At 45.2% G+C, this 20,589-nt stretch overlaps 2 protein-coding genes across 2 annotated transcripts in view; one reads left to right on the forward strand and one right to left on the reverse strand.

Annotated features, from left to right (window-relative positions):
• LOC119405065 (ceramide phosphoethanolamine synthase) overlaps positions 1–4,178 on the reverse strand; it is a 74,942-nt gene extending 70,764 nt beyond the window's left edge. The window contains exon 1 of the mRNA XM_037671826.2: positions 4,004–4,178. The gene's annotated coding sequence lies outside the window, so the exon portion shown is untranslated. The remainder of the gene's footprint in view (positions 1–4,003) is intronic.
• A 3,638-nt stretch (positions 4,179–7,816) lies between these two features.
• LOC119405474 (uncharacterized) lies at positions 7,817–20,567 on the forward strand. Its single transcript, XM_049419418.1, has 6 exons — positions 7,817–7,917; positions 11,217–11,521; positions 12,409–12,546; positions 14,237–14,288; positions 18,179–18,483; positions 19,238–20,567. The coding sequence occupies exons 2-6, from the start codon at positions 11,226–11,228 to the stop codon at positions 19,380–19,382; spliced, it is 936 nt and encodes a 311-aa protein (XP_049275375.1). The 5' UTR covers positions 7,817–7,917; positions 11,217–11,225; the 3' UTR covers positions 19,383–20,567.
• Positions 20,568–20,589: the final 22 nt, after the last annotated feature.

The raw sequence follows: 20,589 nt of genomic DNA on the forward strand, positions 1-20,589 counted from the left end.
CCAGTTCACCCTATCCTGTGCGAGCTGATTCCATTTGATCGCAGCGAACTTCTTAATTTCGTCACTCCATCTAACTCTCTGCATTCCCCGACTACGTTTCCCATCCCTTGGTGACCACTCTGTTGCTTTGACCGTCCACCGGTTGTCTTGTTCGACGCATTACGTGGCCAGCCCAGGTCCATTTCTTGCGCTTGACGTCCACTATAGGATATCAGCTATACCCCTGTTTGTTCCTTGACCCATTCTGCCGTCCTCCGATCTCTTAACGTTACTTCTATCATTTTTCGTTCGATTGCACGTGGCGTGCTCCTCAACTTTTTCTCTGACTGTCTTGTTATCCTCCATGTCTCATCCCCGCATGTTAGAGCTGGCAATACAAGTAGAGAAATAAGGCGGCTCGTCTCGTTATATCGAATAAACTATCGCTGTGCAGCTCGGCACAAGAGACGCGCGCGCACGTTGTGTGAGCCCTCGTTACGACAGCTCCTGTCCCGAAGAGCCAAACGCTCCAGCGTGAAACTGCCGCTCCTGCTTTGAAGTACGCGCCGTTAGCCCCAGGCGCCGCGTCCCGCGTACACGTGTCGCAAACAAAGCGCGCGAGCACGCTGGTATAACCCGCGTCGCAGATGAAAGGACGCCCGGCGAACAACTCCAATTGTGTGATGCATGGCCTAGCACGCGCTGTTACCGTTTACAATGTAAAGAGTGGCTTTAGTATACCACGGGGCCACACAAATACGCGGACGAAGCAATGAAATTTTAACGTCGGAGCTTTTTTTATGCTCGGAGACCCCCCCCCCCCCCACCTTAGTCGTGAACAAAAACTATGATCATCATGAACTGCGCGCGTTCTCTTCGTCCTTTTCTTCGCGTTCTGCTTCGCTCCCAAAAACACGTGCGCCGATTTGTCCGGCGTGGGATGCAATAACTCTGACGGGCGAGAGAAGGAGTACCAAGAGAGATAAAGAGATAGAGAAAGGGAAGAAAGAAAGAAAAATATGTAGACAGATAAAGAAATACACAGAGAGAGATAGAGAGAGAGAGAGAAAGAAACAGACACAAAAAAAGAGATAGAAAAAACAGAAAAACTTTAGTTGAGAGTCAGCGATCGTGTCGTCACATCCTTGGTCTGCGTCCTCGTCTTTTTACTGCGCTGTAAGCTGATCGAAAATGAACTAGCCAAATAGCCCAGATTTCCCTTCTTGTACAGAACAAGACAGAAAGACAAAGAGAGAAAGAGAGAGAGAGAAAGAATCAATGAAAGGGAGAGAGATAAATAATCAAAGAGAGAGAAAAAGAAAGTAATAGAGAGAGAGTGAAAGAGGAAAAGAGAGGAAGAAAGCATACCATAGCCACGTATAGTACAGAATAACAAGGAGGAGGGAAAACGAAGTGAGGGTGGGGAGTAAGGAGAGGGGGAGAGGAGAGGGTTAAGCACAGCATAGCCATGTATAGCATGGCGCATCAAGGAGGGAAGGGGAGTGAGGGTGAGGAGGAAGGAAAGGAGGAAGGGAACGCCACCAGCCTCGCTGTTTCCTCAGTCTTCGCAGCACCACTAGTGCGCAGCTGCCATTTTTTTTCTTGTTTTTTTACGCATGTCGATATATTCTGTGCTTCGGGCCACACTTTGCGAAAATTCCGAAAGTTCGGAGGCTGTATTCAATTGTAAATATAGCACACCCAAAAAAGAGAAGACTGCACGTACGACGGTTTTCTTACTGCCAATGTTCCAACCGGGGCTCCCGGCCTTCAGCTGACGCCAATCGAAATCGCACTAATTAGCGAGTGAGGTGTTATTCACTAACTGTTTAATTACTTCGTGGCACATATCGTAATCGACGAACGTCGTCGTTTAGTTCGCAAGGCACTGAACGAATTTTCGGGCTACACCAGTTTCGAGTAATTCTAAAAATATGTCCATGTATGCCCATGATGTAAGTGTCTTCAGATGCTCGACAGCATTTAACAGCAGCAAGGACAGCATCATAATCGTCATCATCAACAACAATAACAACCACAGCAAAAACCGCAACGAATGAAATGCGTAAAAGGCTGTGAGGGCTGGTATTTATATACGCTCAGAGCTATGCAAATACACGTGACGCCCCGTTTTGTACTGTGTCGTAAAGTGCATTATGTCTAGACAACTTTCTGGGACAAAAAGATGCACGCACGCACGCACACACACGCACACACACACACACACACACACACACACACACACACACACACACACACACACACACACACACACACACACACACACACACACACACACACACACACACACACACACACACACACACACACACACACACACACACACACAACATTCGAGAGAACACTGCGTTTTAGAGTTTTCTTCGCCGCAGTACAAGCGTGCACACGGAAAAAGTACGCCACGAAGTGTTTCTATGCAAATGATATTTTCAAGGACTCTGCTTCAAGTAATCTTTAAAATAGCAGTTTATGAAATAAAACGGCGTTTTTTGTAGGAAAGACGACACCAGTGGTGGTTGCCATGTGGTGACGGGTGGGACGATAATTAGTCTATAATTAGTCATTTTTAATGCACATTTGAGCTAGTAAGATTGGCAGGCTCAGGAAAATCGAGGCTGGCTCTTCTATTAAAAGGAAAAAAAAGGAATATATCTGCTCGTAGATTGCTCGCGTCCTGGGGGAAATAAGATTGCGTGGTTGTGGCGTGAAAGATTAGGCGATCGTTCTGTAGTATGACAGGCGAACTATACCAAACGTCACTATCTTGATTCAGCAATTACTAACACGCTCCGAAACATGAACATTTTACTAACTGGCGAACGTTCTACAAAATCACGGCAGTTGGACGTTTGCGAGTCTTTGAGAGGCACCTAATCTGTAATGATTCGAGAAGATTTTCAGGTAGCCTTCCAATGACGTTTAATCGTAAACACCTTTTGTGGTTTTCAGAAAACGGAAGTTTATTAATTCAGTAGATTCTTACCTTAACTGTAACCGAAAATAAAAATAAATGCCCCGGACAGAACACGCGCAATTACAGTTGACAAGCGAAACTATAGTGTCTCGAGGTTTCGCAGATTATTAAGCTCTAAAAAAAAGAGGGTTGGGGGGGGGCACATTTTTTTCGAATCCGAAATGGTATACTGAACGCCTAACGCGTCGTCTGCTAGGATTTTGGTGTGCGCGTTTTGTGCTCACAACAATAACCAAGCCATTCACACGCATTACAGAGCAATCACGCATATGAGCTTACGCATGTTAGCTCAAATTCGCTCTATCAGCAAAGAGAAACGCGGAAAGATAAACAGCTAGGTAAATACAAAAAAAAGCACGCTGCATTCGACGCTTCTATATACACTCCCGGAAATTGAACACACTCCCGTCGCGCGCGCTATGCCACGAGACGCCCGTAACGCGCGCTATAAAAACAATCTGCGCAAAGCGCGTTTTTTCTCCGAAATTCGCCGCGCGAAAAGTTGGTTGAAATCTGACGAAAATCAGACGTGCAACAGTGCTTACAAGCAGTTCATTCACGCACGCTGGAATTCGGCGCGTACTTTCGCACACCGTGATGCAGACGACGCAATAATATAACAACGCTCGCATGATCACGAACCAACATTCAGCACCCCCCCCCCCCGCAACTTTCACATCAACTCGAGATACACGCCCCTTAAGAATGAAACAAGCAACACTTGCAGAGCTACGACATCAAACACACATCAAAGCACGGTCGGCGCCGCAAGCATTTTCTGTCCTAGGCGACAGCTTTCGTCAATCACCGCGCAGTAAAAACATCAAACGCTAGCAGCGCTCCCCGAAATTCCTATGCGCACCGCCGGAACGCGATCACAGTCGCGAAATCGGCGTTTGTTTTCAGGCATGCTTCGATTGAACGTAACGGAGAACCGCGCTTTTTCCTTTCCCTTCCCTCGTTTCTTTTGGATCTAAAGTGCGGGAAAAGATGAAGTGCTACAAAAACGGCATCAATCGGTGAGCTCACCGTCATGCTGCTGACCTCTGCTCCACGACGAATCGACGAAGTAGACGGGGGATCACGACGACGCAACCGTTTGTAACCCATCGAGCGGCGGGATCACATGGAAGCGACCTGTCAGCCAGGCACTCGCATCCACTGGCAATCGCGAATGCAAGCTGCTGCGGCTGCATGGGGAGAGAGGCGCTACGGCCCGGCTGTGCTCGGCTGCCTGCTTTCGCTCCGCGCACTCCGCGGGAGCAGAGGCATCACTGATCATGCGCGAGAAGCTAGTTGGCTGAAGGCTCCAGAGATGGCGGCACCATACAAACAAAACCCTCTTGTTTTATACGAAGACCTGTCCCCTTTACGAGAATGTTTCGAACGATTAAGTGGCATTTGCATTTAGAACATGGCGGTCATGACGTATTTCTTGCATGCTATTCAAAACAGCATCGCCTTTGAGACTTGCGATTGTTGCCCCGCGCAGCGTACCGAGGTTGTTGCGAAACTGACCGCAAGGGAACGGTAGCTTAGAAGAGGAAAACTACACGTTCTTTGGGTCGGTGCATAGAGTTCAGTGATAATGTCATAAAATTTCATACTATTATAATATTATGAGACTCTATGAGCTCGAACTCTATTGAATGAGAGCTTAATATTATAGTCTGAAAGGGGGCGGTACAGGACATCACTGCTTTAGTGGACGACAAAAATTGCGCTTAATTGCTTTCTTTTTCCTGCCTTTCTCCTTTTCTCTTTCTTTCTTTCTTTCTTTCTTTCTTCGGAATTAAATTTAATTCCGGGGCCTTGCGTGCCCAAGATATATGGTTATAAAGCACACCGGGTGCTCTGGAACAACTTTAGTTATTTCTTGCTTGCAACGTAATGCGGGCATTTTTTTTTTTTTTTCATTTCCCTGCATCGAAGTGCAGCAGCCGTGGTGGAGTGAGTGAAGTGTACTCTAGCCGTAGTTGGGAATTGCCTTCGTGCAGAGCTGGCAAAGTTGCTTATAAAAGAGAATTACAGCCGGCCGAAGGTAATGACATCACATGTTACTAGTACTTTTGAAGAGTAATGAGGTTACTTGAACAAAACTTCACCATTCTCTGGTGTTCGAGAGCCGTGTCCTTCCGACGTGATTCGTTATTTATGGTTTCGAGTTCAGATGCTACGGGGCTTTTCTGTGAGCCTGCCTCGATCGTTCCCACGCTTGAGGCTCGGCACTCAGATTATACTTGTATTTTAACAGCGAAGCTATTTAGGCTAGCTGGCTGTTTATTTGTGCGGCCTATCAGAAAACTATCATAATCAACGGGTATGTGCCACAGAAGTTGGGCAAATCCCACTACTCACCCTTGTTCACTTAGAGTGAAAGAGAGAGAGAAAGAAAAAATGCTATAGAAAGAAAGAGAGAGAACAAAATTGACAGAGATAATGGGAACAAAGACATGAAAAGATAGAAAGACAGAGAAAGATGTAGAAAGAGAGAGCAGCGACAGGAAGATGAAACACAGAAAGAAAGAAAGAAAGAAAGAAAGAAAGAAAGAAAGAAAGAAAGAAAGAAAGAAAGAAAAAGAAAGAAAGAAAGAAAGAAGCAGAGAGGGAAAAGAGATAGCAAGAAAATAGAAAGATCAAGAGAGAAATAAAGAGGAAGAGAAAGAGAGAAAGAAATAGACAGGAACAGATACAAAATAGAGATACAAGAAACAAAGAGAAAGAGAAAAAATTCACGGCATATCCACGGGTGAATGATGAAGAGCTTGGGCGAAGCTCCTGAAGTAGTGGGATGTAGTGGGAAGCAGTGTAGTGGGAAGCAGTGGGTAGTACTGGGATGTTTGCAAAGACGAAGTAGTGGGCAGTTTGCAAAGGTGGCTTCCGTTCCCCCTTCATTATAACGGCTTTGTGGTCGGTGAAGTAATGGATCGGTGATGGATCGTAGTGGGATGTTTGCAAAGACGAAGTAGTGGGCAGTTTGCAAAGGATCGGTGATGGGTCGTAGTATACTCATAGAGGTATATTGCCGGTTACGCCTTACGCCGGACGCGTGACAAGGTTAGACTAAGAGGAGCTTCGCCCCTAAAAATAAAGAAAGAAATAATGAGAAACAAAGAAGGCCACCCAGATGCGCTCTTCTTTCAGGCTCGGCACGACTAGTGCGAAGCTGCCACACTAGGGAACGGGAAAGGCAACGGCGGCTGCGAGAAGAGCCCGAAGCGACGGGAGCCCTACGCCAACGACGACGTGTCCGTAGATCTGGGAGAGGTGCGAACGCTCGGTTCTGGAGGTTGGACATCCGTGTCGGGACTACCCTAGCTAAAGCCTAGTAACAACCTAGAAGCAACCAGGTTAGACTTCAGAGTAGAGTCCAGTTTCACAGTTTCAAGCCTTGCGCGACTTAGTGCAAGCTTCGGCATTTTTTTATTTTTCTTTCCTTTCTTTCGCAAATTTTTGATGCCGTCATAGAAGCGCACACATCATAATTTAGCCAAAAGTAATTGGGGAAAGTAGTGAATAATTTTCTTGACTGTACACGCTTGAAGTAATTCATACATTCGTACCGCGCAGTATATGTATAGTGAGGAACACCGAAATAAATCCGCAGTTCCCCATTAATTACGCGCGACTCGTAATCACATCGTGTTCTTAGCACCTAAACACCTACAATTTAATTATCTATAAGCTTCCAAGCTGTCATCGCACGAAGGAATATGTTTTTCATGGCGACAAACCAAACCCTCGGAACCTGTATACATCTTAACAAGCACAAAGCAACAATCACAGAAGGAAGTGACGCGTATAAACAGGACGGGCGCTGTATAGATAAAATGAAAGTTTACTGACGCAAAACGATGACAATGCACATATATACATGCCCAGAACTCACATAGAGGTGCAGGCGGCGCTACTAACGCAGATAACTGCATGCTGCTTCAGACAAAGTTAGCATGCAAAGCCAGTGAAAAAGTGCTCATCCGTATCTTGAGCGGCTGTTGCTGCTCAGCAAGCTCGCGAAATCTATGAGGCTTTCTGAATCTAGAATTTCTAGAATCAGATATATGTGTGAGCACGCCTTCACTGGCTTCGCATGCCCAGGCAAAAAGCTTATCTGAAGCAACATTGCAGTTACCTGTGAAAGTAGCGCCGTCTGCACCTCTTTGTGGGTTCTGCGCGTGTATGTGCATTGTCATCGTTTTGCGTCAATAAACATTCATTTTTATTTATTTATACATGAGAAAAAAAAAACATGGGAAGGTAGGCTACGTTAGAGCCGGCTATCCCATCAACATGACAGTAGTACTGAGGAAACACGGAAAAATGAGAACTACGACGAATAACAGAATAAGAAAAGATAAAAATAATCAGAGACGCTATGTATACATATACAATATGCGCTGTATAAAGAATGAGCCGAGTCTAAGGGCATAATCAACTACACTGTATACAGTGCGGCCACACCACAGATAGAGTCCGTACAGATGGTTTCCTATGCACTTATATATATCGTGACTATGAGATATGTTCATTAATACCTCAATACTATGAAAGGGAGCTATGATGACAACTATAAACAGTTCATTCAACTTGTGTCCATTAAAAAATCACGAAGAGCGCTCACTGCGCGTCTAGCGCCCGTCCTATTTACGTGTCTGTTCCTTCTGTGGTTCTTTCTTTTTGCTTGTTAACATGTAGCACAAGTTTAGTAACCACGAACTAGCCCAAATTTCTGCGTAGAACAAACCATCTGCGCGCGATAGATGGTTCTTCGCGGCCCGTGGAACACGCCCCCAGCTGTATGGGTCACGTGACGGCACACTCTCCTTGAAGAGCACGTCACCTAACAGCACAATGCCACTTTGTGTATGTAACACACATCGTTGAGAGCTCCAGACGAGTGTGGACGCCTCAGGCATTTTATTTCCCGACAGTTATTTTGAACCGTAAGTCGACCAAACTTGCACGCAGTTCCTTCTTGATTGCCTCATTTTGTTTTACCCAGTTGATACTTGCCCGCAGTGTCGAAGCATAATGTGCTGATCAATTTTAGCTACGCACTCGCCATGGTGGTCTAGTGGTTATGGTGCTCGACTGCTGAACCGAAGGTCGCGGGATCGAATCCCGGCCGCGGCGGCCGCATTTCGATGGAGGCGAAATGTTCGAGGCCCGTGTACCTAGATTTAGGTGCACGTTAAAAAAACATCAGATGGGCAAAATTTCCGGAGCCCTCCACTACGGCGTCTCTCATAATCATATCGTGGTTTTGGGACGTAAAACATATACAATAATCTCGCATGATGATGTGTATGTCTCATATGATATGTGTATGTCTCTCACATGAGTCACATATAAGATATATCCAATGTTATCGCTCGATGAAAACAGCCATGGTGCACATGTGTTCTGCATTTCACGTATACGACATATTCAGCGGTCTCCTGTTGGCATAAGTGAAAACATGTGTGAATGATACTTTTCACATATGGCACATATCCAATAATCTCGATATATGGTATTGGATATGTCTCATATGAAAACACAATAGTCACATATGAGACATGTCCAATATTATCATAAGATCACATGTGAAAACAGGTATGATTCACGGGTTTCGCATTCCACGTAAGCAACATATTCAACGACCTCGTGTTGACATAAGCGAAAAACACGTGTGATTAACATTTCTTCTCGTATGACACATATGCTTACATATTCTATAATCTCGGTCGATCATTCGAGAATGCTTACGATTATTACGTGTTTTATACGATCGTACTAAATTATTGGATATGCGGCATATGTTTCGGGATATATTTTTCGATAGATATGTACCAGTCGGTAATAAGCGTCGACAGGAAAATTGATTACTCGGCTGTCTTCGGGTATATGGAGGTTATATATAGTTAGTACAACAACGCACAGGAAGAACATATGCCTTTAATGTTCTGATATCGCGCCGCTATGACAGATTTTAGCCGTGTAGATATTGCTTCCCGTGACCTTGCAAGTACCTCTCGCCGGAGAAATAACACACATTCTCGCAAAAGGAAAAACGCTTCAGCGCGTGCGCCCGTGTCGACAGATGTGCGGCAAGTTTTAACTCCAGCTGCGGCGAAGAGCGTGGCTGCAAGTAAACTCAGCAGGTTGTAGAACGATTGTTTTAAAAGTAAAGCTTTCATCTCTCCCCCCCCCCCCCCCCACACACACACACTTTTCTCTTCACCCGCCGTTAGACTTCTTGCTGTACTATAAATTACAATTAACGATCGAGTATGACAAATAGGTTCTCGGGAAGCCTGTAAGCTATATTAGTAAGGTTCATGAAAGCAAAATAAATGTCATCCAGCCGTTTCTAACACCAAGCTGCAAAGGAAATCCGCACGGACTTCCTTTGTAGCTTAAACCTATATACTAGGGAGGTGAACGACACATTTTTTTTTTTTTCACTTCATTATACTTAACGGCACGAAAAACAGGTACCACACGGAGAACACGACAAGCATTCTCACAGTACTACAACAACGACAACATCTGCGGACCCTGTGTCCAGACTGCGAGGAATGCAACGTTCCTAATACTATGCTGTATTGTGCGTCTACACGCGATACGCTGCGCAAAGGCCCCGCCGAGATGACCGAAGCCCAACCGATCACCTCTGTGATTAAATAAACAGTCCCTCTCATGCACATTGGAAATTGGAAATGTTCCCCGAAGGCGGGGTGACCGGCCGTTCTGTGGTGTGTAGTCTTTCCTTTGTCCTTGTTTTTGCGCCGCCCGTTTCGAAGATGCATAACCAACTACAACTTCCGGTTTATGACGTCAGTTCCGAGTGCACGCCCATTAGTGCAGGCTTGTGTGCACAAATTGAGGAGGAGATGAGGTGGACTACTAAAGTTGTACCCCACGAACATTTTAGAACATTCGTCCAAAGTTATCCACAAACCTTTAGCATAGGCGTCGGCTACCCCCCACCCTCCCAAAAATATACCACCGCTGGCCCCACCCCCAAGCCAAACCGGTGCACATGATCGACAAACATGCACAGCTACCGCATACGGAGGCTTAAAAGGTCTTCAGAGACGCATGCTGAATATTCATCTAACAAAAGAACAAAGGAAAACGGACGTGCGCCACGTTATGCTCCGTTAAATTGGCTGCAATGGCAGTCAATTAAGATATGCGTGGTGTATGAACGCTTTCGCATTAGACAAACATTGTAGATCGACGAGCTCTGCCAGAATTTGCTCTCTTTCTTTTTGCTCCCATTTTCCTTTTCCAACGCTGAGTTTCAGGTCAAAAAAAAAAAAAAGAATTCCGGTCGAACTTCCATCTTTTTTACCATAATAAAGTGACAATGGCTTGCACTGATGTCACCTTATCCGCCATGTTGGAGGACCAGTACTGTCGGAAAGTTGCACCTGCTGCGGTCGTGCGTGGTGGCTCTTCTGTTAAAAGATTCCTAAATCGCCCGGAGGTAGAAATTTAGTTGTGGTGTTGCAGCTGTGCACGAGTCTTCAACAAACACGTAGCCGCGAGAATTTTTCGAAACGGTGCCGTAATAGCGGAGTTAAAGCGTTTGATGATCCGAAAGAGGGCGTCGCTCATTTCGCTCTCTCCTTCGCTACACTCCATTCGTTGGCTCGCCTCTGCTCCTGGCCGTGTGTCCCTCCTCGCACGGCGAGCGCGCGTACCTGCGAGCAAACAGGCTCTCTTTATGAATGTCATGACCAGACGCGAATGTTGACGTCACGGCCAAAGCTGGGGATACCTAAAGGCCCAGACAGAAGGGATTGTTTCTTGGAACTTGTGGCGCGTGCGCGGCTCGTAGCGCTGCCGCGTTTGCATTGCGTTGCAACTTGCTGCGGTGACTCGGGCTTCCGATGTCATGATTCGCGGTGAGAGGCATGGCCGTGTAGAAGTGGCGTGGGACTACGCGGTGGTCCAGGGACCCGGAGGGGCCAAACACACCTGCTAATAAAGTTTTTCTGTCTGTCTGTATGCATTGTTGATCTTGACAGCATTCTGAGCTCGATGAGCGCGTTTACTTAGAATGTTAAACAATTATTGAATCTGGTTTAAGGGCCCTTTAACTTCTCGCACACACGCCAGTTGCGTTCCGACTGCGTCACGGTGACAGTGCGCGGGAACATGATGCACTGATATGACCCACCGCGTTGGAGCACCAGCACGGATGGACTTTGCGCATCTGACGTCACGTGCAAGAGATCTTATCTTCTCTCAGGTGACGGCAATGGACATGTTCGCGGGCAAGACGCTGATTCGAGCCGACGGCAGCGAGCACCCTGCCGAGGAGGTCCTCTGCGACGTCAAACTGGTGGCCCTGTACTTCTCGGCCCACTGGTGCCCACCGTGTCGCCACTTCACGCCCATCCTGGCCGACGCGCACGCAGAGGCGAAGGAGGCGCTCGCCGGCTGCGCCGAGGTCGTCTTCGTCTCGCTCGACCGCTCGAAGGAGGACATGGTGAAGTACATGGAAGAGTGCCACGGAAACTGGTACGCCATCAAGTACGAGGATCCCTGGCGAGAGTGAGTATATATAAGGAGGCAGATAAAGTGGCCTGTAGACAGTGAATCAGTAGAGACTCATCTCATATGATAACGATTTGTAACAGCATTCCATTTGGAAAGGAACGGAGACAATTATATAGTCCTCTAGCTTGCTAAGACTCTCTAACAGAGAGTTTTAGTGCCGGGGCCCCAAAGCGGCTTGCGTACACAAGCCCTTGCGTTCCTTTGTACTACCAGCCATACCCTAGGGGAATACAAATGAGCGCAAGGGCTTGCGTACGTAAGCCGCTCTGGGGCCCTGGCACAAAAACTCCCTGTTAATTCGAGCGTGTTTAGCATATTCGTGTCATGCGATGCTTTATCCAGGCTTCCGAGAAGACTTTAGTGGCTTGAGCTAATCAAGACGCTCATCTGAAAACGGTACAGTGAGACAAAGCTATCTTCACGGCAATATCTCATATCGAGTTATTGAAGTTTTGAAGTTTTAGAAAGCGTTATTCAGTATTTATTGACTCCACCTTTCGTATTTCGGTTCATCACGGTGCAACAGGTGTCGCTAGTGCCACGTTCTAATTGCACGTCTTTTGTGGCGCGAACGACGAGCGCACTCTTGTTTCCCAAGCAGCACATCCGCTCCACGTACCGACTTTCTGTTTAGATAAAAAATCTGCGAAAGATAGGACCACATAAAAAGGGTGGTTGTAGTCATAAGGTTCATGATAGATATGATATAAGAGCATAAGTGTGAAATAGTTTCAAACATATCCGATTAAGAGTCAGGAATAATTATATAAATTCACCGGGTGCTGTCGTTTTTATGCAATATGATGAATATGACATGACAATTCATATTTAATATTAATTTTTCTTTTCCCTCACCTTTCCTCTTAAAAAATAAAATCAAGGGAGCTGGCGAGGAAGTATGTCACGGGCATTCCCACCCTCATCGTTTTCAAGATGGACGGCACGGTGATCAGTTCCTATGGACGCGAAGAGGTTCAAGACCAGGGACCGGAAGCCTTTCGCCAGTGGGCCGATAAGGCGTAGGTTTATCGAAGTAGATCGCTAGCTGTTTGCCGTTGTTTTGCTGGCTCCAAGCCCCGCGCATTCAAACATGCCGAATAATCAATCAATCGATCGATCAATCAATCAATCAATCAATCAATCAATCAATCAATCAATCAATCAATCAATCAATCGGCTTTATTTCGTCAAGTGCAAATACTCGAAAACTTACAAATATCGAATAGGACTATTCGATTCGATATCCGAAAACTATTGTTCGATTCGCTTCTGGCGCTATTCGATTCGTATTGCATTAGGCCTAAAAAATTACTTGCACACCCCTACTGTCTAAACTATCAGTTTTTCTCAGTCGTCATGGCAACGGCGTAGACCGCTGGAGTTTCTTTTCATCTAGGGACTATAGATATTACATACGCCTGTAATACCCCATCTACAGTTACAGAAACTGTCATATGTTTGTCACTGTTGTCAACTTACGTTTCTTCTGCACCAAAGCTACATTATTCTTTTTCTATTATTTTCTCATTCCAATTAGGAATGAAACTTTATGTTTCCACTGCCAAACTAAACTTATCCAGTGAAGTTTTTGATTTCAGTGACAAAGTCCCGAGGTTTGCAAGTAAATCAGCGCGCTCCTGTTAAATAAACAAATTCTATGTTTTGCAATGGTGTACGCGCCTCATTTATTGTAGCATAGACAAGCACGAACATTTTAAAATACTGGGATGTCGTCATAGCGGCCTTGCATCTGTGGATGAGGAGGTCGCTGCAAGCTGGAGTTGTACTTGTGACAGCCGCGCAACGACAGAGACAGAATGCGAAACATTCCGTGCACTGGGATATCGGCGCACGTTACAAACAAAGCACGCACGTGTGGCTGAATCAACGTTCATTAGTGTGCACTTCATAGCCCCTGAAATAACTAACCGGGAGTGTAAAAAATAACTTAACCAGATAGTAGTGGGGAAGGCGCAGATAAGTGATTGAAAACACATGCGAATGCTTACCGTAAATTAGGGAATGTGAAGGAAGAGTGTTGTAAATGATTTGCCAGATGCATCTCCAAAGTCTAGAAATAGCGGCTGTAACGAACATCACCGAGTTCGGCACGAATTGACCTCCTGGATACCGTATGTCAGTTGTGGAACCGTATGTCGTTCTGTGCACTTCTTTTTGTCCAAATGTTTTTTTTTTTTTCGCTGTTCATTAAGCATGCAACCTTACCAACTAGCCCAGTTTTCCACCCTACTAAGCCTTCAGTCACGCTGCCCAATATTCTTTGCTAGCTTTTTCTTCTTCTAACACGACAACAATAGTTGTTGTCGAGCTCTTGTTCTGGTCACAGGATCGTCGACTGCTCCGAGTCCGATCAAGCAACTTGGACTTCATCGATAGGTGCGGTTTCTAAGTGTATAAACATAACATTTACAATATCAGAGATAGAATCGAACGAAATCCCATGTTTAAACAAACGAACGAGCAACCAATTTCAGAAACGCAGCAACAACTTTCAAAAAACGCGCTCTTTGCACACGGCCTCCGTGAATGAGCGCGCCGTCACGGAGGCCGCGCTTTGAAACGCGAATTCCCTTCTTTGGCCACGGCGTGCGCAGCGTTCGCGAGCCGTTTAAAGACGCTCGGTCTTCGGCCGGATTCCCCACAAAGTACACGCCCTCGTTTGCTGTCGGTGCGATCATCGTGGTGAAGAGGCCGACCGTGTGCAGCTCTGTGTTTCGTTTCCTCAGCACATTATCGAACCGTAAGTTGCCTTCTACTGTGTGAGACCTGCTTGTTCGATAAGCGAGCTGCATTTCGCCCGATATCCAATGTGGCAACCGCCGATCGCTTTCGGGTTGTCGGCGCTTTCGTTGTGGTCAAGCTTGGCAAGGCCACGGCAAGTTATCGCGGATAGCTTCTATATTTCTGCTGCGCCGTGGCTTCAGCGAAAGCAGCTGTAACCCACTTTCGTTCCTCCAAACGTATTGGATGAAGTCGAGTAGTTATTTTATCGTCTTTAGCGCTATCCTATTTTAGCAAGTACACTGGCGCGCCGTACGCGCGATGCTTTTCTAAAAACAAAACAAAACAAGGCGATACAATCATCAAGTGTTAGACAGTGAACTAGATAACGGCACAGAAAAACTCAAAACGTTAGGATGAGACTGGAAACTTGGTTTATCAGCTCAGTCGTGGTATGCGTACCCTATCCAGGAAACAAAACAAGCGCGGTACCTTTTCCACGCGTATTTGGGTTGGAACTAATTGCGGAAAGGCGCGCTTGCAGTCGCCGCTCGCAAGTTATGTTTTTCTCTTCTAAAATTAACTCGTTAAATAAAGGGAAAAAAAAGATATCCGCGCAACAACGCACGAAGTGGTAAATACAGTCGTAACGATAGAAATTCCGTCAGTCCTGCTGTTAGCCTTGTTATGGCCACGCGAACGCGCTTTTTCTTTCCCTTTTTTTATTTATTTGCACAGCCCGTTGCAACATATGCGCCGCTGCACGTAACTAGCGCGCGCGCTTTGGGCAACGATAGTGGAATCTTTCAGCGCGACTCATTGCACGCCCCTGGCGGGCGATTCACACCGGCGGAGGAATTCCGCTTGCCACTTCAGCCGGCAACCGGCAACGCGATTGAATATGCGATTGATCCGGCCTGTCGAAATGTTTAGGGATAAAACGTTGCCGGTTTGGTTGAAAGCGTGCGTGTGTTCCTTATAAAACACCGAGCTTACATTATAATCGGTTTAAATGAAAGTTTGGTTTGTTAACTTTGGGTAGTAAAATATTAAGTGTATGTATACCAAAGGAAAAAAGATTGGGATGTATATGCAAGCCCATGTCGGTACATGTGCTGAGGGTAACAATTTTCCATCACGACATACATGCACTTTTGGAATTAAAGGTGGGGAAAATGTTCCTTAAATGAAAGTCGGCAGTGTTGCTTATGCCTGCTTCTTGGATGTGGGCGCGAAAAGACAAGGACGAAGGGAAGAAAGATGCACACACTGGCGCTCAGACCAACAAGCCCAATGACAGATCAGTAAGCCCGCATCGCTGCCCTCGTCAATTTCATTGCTTATGTTTCTCAGTTTTGTGGATTTCCTACCTGTCCCGTTCAGCAATATCCTGAAGTTCGAGAATCAACCGCCCTCGAAATGTTGTCCTTGCTTATGGTGGGCAGAATTGAGATTTACTGCGGTCACATGATGCGATGTTCAAAAGTACACACTGGTAAAAGTTTAAATGGTCGCCAAGTCCATCGTTATCTGTGTACCTGTTGCCCCTGTGCCATCTTTAAATTTACTTGAGCAAGCGTTTCAACACGGGGACTTTTCTTCGTTATATAAAAAAAATACAACCTAAGTGCACAGAACTTGCATGAGTGCTCCGTCCAGTAGTGCTTACTCATTTTTTGTGACGTCAGGCACTTCTTGAGTGCTTCAGATAGCTGACTTTTCCATGCAGACAAACAAATGTGGCGTTTTTTTTTTTTTCAAAAAGAGCCAAATGCAGAAACCGAAACTGTGCTAAATTTCGCGGGAGCGTAAAGTGCGCCTAAGTATCTTTAACTTCTAAAACAGGTGGAATTAAAATGGGGCAATTCCTGATTGTAACGTGAACTCAAAAAGGCAGTTTCTAATAAAAAATGAGCCAAATGCTGCATCTGTTTCAATCAGACTGAACCACATTCATTAAACCAGCGCTGCGTCAACAATCCTGACCAAAACAACCAACATAGTGTCATCTAATCTGTTCCATTTGTGTCCTCGTTGGTTTGCTATCGTGTTTACATGATGTGTTATGTGTTACATGTTATGTGTTTATCGTGTTGCATGAAGTGACAACTCGCCCTAAAATATACTAGTCACTTACTGAAGGACATGACGCTGTATGGCAAGACTCGAATATAAAGAGTTAAGAGGCCGAATTTACTGCTTCTTTTCGCCTCTTAATGTTTCTTTTCAAGTTTAGCGCTACAGTATGATGTCGTTCTTGCGCTTCAAGACTGTATATTTGAAATAAAACATATATGAAATGAAGATATTGGGCACCGATCTATTCCTTGAAGAAAAAGAAGTGATCCGAAACGGCACGGCATAAAACGAGCTCGAAAGAAGAGCTGGAGCACTTTTCAAGGCCTTCAATAGATGCGAAGAACAAGAAAACGATGCCGCCAGTCCAAAATAAGGCGCCTTTTGCCACAAAGCACCACTTGCTCTTCAAGTCTAGTCATCGCCATTATGCGCATGCGACGAAGGATGGCACAGACGGAAACACGAGGAGGATGTTAATTTTGTCACAAAATATTGTTATAACGTACATTCGAATCGTTTTATACTTCTTTTACGAGTTAATTCAAGCACAAAGGAAATGTTCCAGTCTATAAGAGCCAAATACAAAGTTTACTGCGGAATACCGACGATAGTGGGATATATAGATTTTAGCCACAATATAGATTTGACTTATTTAGGGGACAGGAACACACTGGCAAAAAACTGTTGGAGCAGGCCCGACCATATTTGCGGTAGCAAAAAAGTGCGTTTTTGCTCAGTTTCAGTTAAAGTGCATTTGGCTCTTTTAGCGAAAAAATGCCACATACGTGTTGCCGGCTTTAGGTCAAACTTGAATGTCCTGGTAAATTTCGTTGGGGATTCTGACATTGCTGCTCGGCCCAACGTAATGTTTTAGGCAGTAACGATGAACCTTTAACTCATCCTATGCGTAGTATTTGCATTATACAGAGAAAAAGTACTTACGGTTCGAGCGGAAACCAGCTAGCACGACTGCTATTCTTTCACAGGTGACGGGCAGGCGTGCCACGGTTTTGTGGACGGAGCGGCCATTTTTACTTGGGCTGTAACTCAGTGTAATTACCATTCTAACAAACACAAGTCCCATTGTCAAAAACGTTATCTCCAATGACATTCCTTGCTCAATGAAATCTTGTTCTTGTTCATGTTCACCTATAACTGTGGTCCATAGACATCTCGTCACTTCGAGCCTTCGTCTTCCTTCTGAACCAGACATGTACATAACACGTTACAAGTAATGGATTACTTGTAGAACATTACATTTTACTATAGTTTTGTAACACTTCAGTTACTTTTAAGGAGTAACAATCCTTGTAATGCAATTACGTTTTTCCTGTAATTGCTTACGACATTACAGAATTACGTACCTCAAATTTTTTTGTCAACTTTACAAGCTGCGGTTTGAAATTTGGCACCGGTAGTGTGCACGACCAAAATATTGCATTTGACGAAAGTTTGAGCTACGTGCGCGGAGGTACCAATTTTCGTGACTCAATCTACCGGCAGCCTCGCTATTTATGCTACTCTATATGCATATATGTGCTAGAGTAATAAAAGTAATATATGAAAAGTAACGTGGGAAGTAATCGATTACTCTAGAGTGATTTTTTGACTACTTTATTGAACCTGTAATTGTATTCACATACTTTTTACAGTGAAGTAATTGTAAATGCAATTGGTTACTTTTTTTTTCAGTAATATCGACAAGTCTGTAATAAACTTGCGTCTTGTTTAGACATCCTCATCGTCATCATTGTTGGGTATGCAAGCCTTCATTGATGACTCTACCAGTGCTCATTGTGGGCTTCTCGGATTGTGCTTCTCTCACCTCAGGTGACTGACATGGACATCTTCAACGGCAAGACGCTCGTGCTTAAGGACGGCAGTGAGCACGCCGCCGACAAGGCCCTCGGCGACGCCAAAGCCGTGGCCCTCTACTTCTCGGCCCACTGGTGCCCGCCGTGCCGCATGTTCACGCCAGTACTGGCCGAGGCATACAAGGAAATGAAGGAGGAATGTGCGGCACCCATTGAAGTTGTCTTCATCTCGTCGGACCGCTCCAACGCGGACATGCTCAAATACATGGAGGAGAGCCACGGGGCGTGGTATGCCGTCAAGTTCGGCGACGCATTCCAACAGTGAGCACTCGGCAGATTTCTTACACCGCGAGAGATGAAAGGGAAAATCGTCATCCACTTGTTTGCAGCACGAAGATACAAAATGGAAATCCATGTTGGGTGTCCATCTTATTTGAGGCATAGGTTAAGTTGTCGCCTTTACACTGCAATCTGGTTAGCTTGGATGATGGAGAAACCACCCTGGAAAGGTGGCGGCCCCGTGTTCGAATTTGTGACGAGGACATAATTTTTTGTCAGCTGGAAAGCTTTTTTTTGCCTTGTGAGAGGTCTGTATGAGCATATCTTTGGTAGCTCTGTGATACAAATGGATGGATGACTATTTTTGCTTTTACAAGCTTGCTCCAAACTGCAGGCTTTTGCGGAATCAATTTGTCATATTTATTACCCTGGTAAGAATGTCAACCTGAGCCCGTATAACAACACTTTTTCTACATAAGTGCGGCCCGTGATCGGTCACTGCTAGAGTCATCGTCCGATTATTGTGACGATTGTTCCCAAGTAGCCACTGCACGAACACGTCTGTGACAAAACTGTTTCTGCTCATATTTCAGCCATGAAATTTTGCACAAACGCCTCTCTATATCTGTGCTATCTGAAGGGCTTTTTATGCAGTCTATAATTTTGGTGCAGTTGGCCCCTTTAATGACCTTTTTATGGACGAGTGTCTTGTAAGCGGTAGTGTTTTTACAACTTTGATAATATGTGCATACGCTTTAAAGGCTCATTCTTGCTCTTTCACCTTCCAAACACGAAGGGAGCTGAAGACCAAGTACGGCGTCAGCAGCATTCCCACCCTTATCGTCATCAAGAGGGACGGCACCGTGATCACCGCCAACGGACGTAACGACATCCAAGCCGAGGGTCCGAGGGCCTTTGTCAAATGGGCCGGTGCGGCATAATATCGCCGTACCCGACCAGCCATTTTCGCACTGTAGCCTTCTTTTTTTTGCCTTAGAAGCCTAGACAGGCCAGCTCTCTATACGATTGTGCTTCCAACTTAACGGTTAGCTACTGTTGCAAAACAAAACAAAAAAATGTCTCTTTCGGCGCAACTCGTACACAGTGCTAAGTGTTACTGCTGAAATTACATTGATTTCCCTGACCTATGTCTGGGTAACAGTGTACGCTAGATTAGTCTTTTTCTCAACTGACCACTTAAGAAATAGATGTAGTGCTTGTTTATGAATGTGTTAATGGGAATGTACATTGCTGCAACTAGATGTTGTTAATGCATTGTATTGAGCTGCCATGGACACTCAGGGGTGTTGTTAACGGTTATGCAAGTAGGGAGGGTGTTTTAAAGTGGACCGACAAGTGGTCAACACAGGCAGTCGGCGAAACCTCTGGTGCAGCTGAAAAGGCTGATGTGCTACGATGCGTTTGTGATTATGGGTGGTTTTACGGTGATAAGATACATAACTGCCCTCAGTGCAGGTGAGCAGAGGCGTGTTATTACTACAGGACACAGTCCTAGAGAAATTACTGCCACGCTGTGATAGCCTCGCTCACTTTTAGTTGCGCCATCATTGTTTCGCATGACGCATAGTCACGCTTTTGCAGCCTGAAGAGCAACGCGATGCCTTATTCGAAGAACTGGCATCGTGTGCACTGGCTTCGCCAATGAAAAGTAATTGAGAGTAATGCCCAATTTCTGTTGCACCATTGCAACAAAAAAAAATTCTTTGAAAAACACGTTGACCGTCTCTTTAAATACTTACACATCAGAGAATTCTGTGGTCGAGTTTTTATCGTAGCAGTCATTGCGTAATACCCTTTCGCCCCGCTTTCTTTTGTCAAAGTATATTTTTCACGAGTTCTGCAGGTATTCTGCCTTATAAATTTTGCGTGTTGCAGGCCGCAGCCCAACCTAGCCCAAACATGCCGTTTTGCATAGCTATTGAGAGTATCAGTACTATACCATACTATACATATATATATATCTCTATCTCTGTGGCAATATATTTACTTTCAGGGAGTTGTTAATGTATGCTTGTTATAACCCGATCTTTTTGCCCAAAGAAAGTGCTTTGTTCATTTCCTTGTATTAAACTTTCAACCCTTTTTTTTTTGCATTACTTTTTCATTATGTACTTACACTGGGTAAAT

This window comes from Rhipicephalus sanguineus, chromosome 9 (genome assembly GCF_013339695.2).
Source record: "Rhipicephalus sanguineus isolate Rsan-2018 chromosome 9, BIME_Rsan_1.4, whole genome shotgun sequence".
NCBI classification, from domain to species: Eukaryota; Metazoa; Arthropoda; class Arachnida; order Ixodida; family Ixodidae; genus Rhipicephalus; species Rhipicephalus sanguineus.

Bases quoted from the DNA above. Each gene is read 5' to 3' on its own strand.
- LOC119405474 (XM_049419418.1), top strand. From the start codon at position 11,226: ATGGACATGTTCGCGGGCAAGACGCTGATTCGAGCCGACGGCAGCGAG. The intron at 12,547-14,236 runs GTAGGTTTATCG...ATCGTGGTGAAG, and splicing joins CGCCAGTGGGCCGATAAGGC to AGGCCGACCGTGTGCAGCTC. The intron at 14,289-18,178 runs GTAAGTTGCCTT...CTCTCACCTCAG, and splicing joins CCTCAGCACATTATCGAACC to GTGACTGACATGGACATCTT.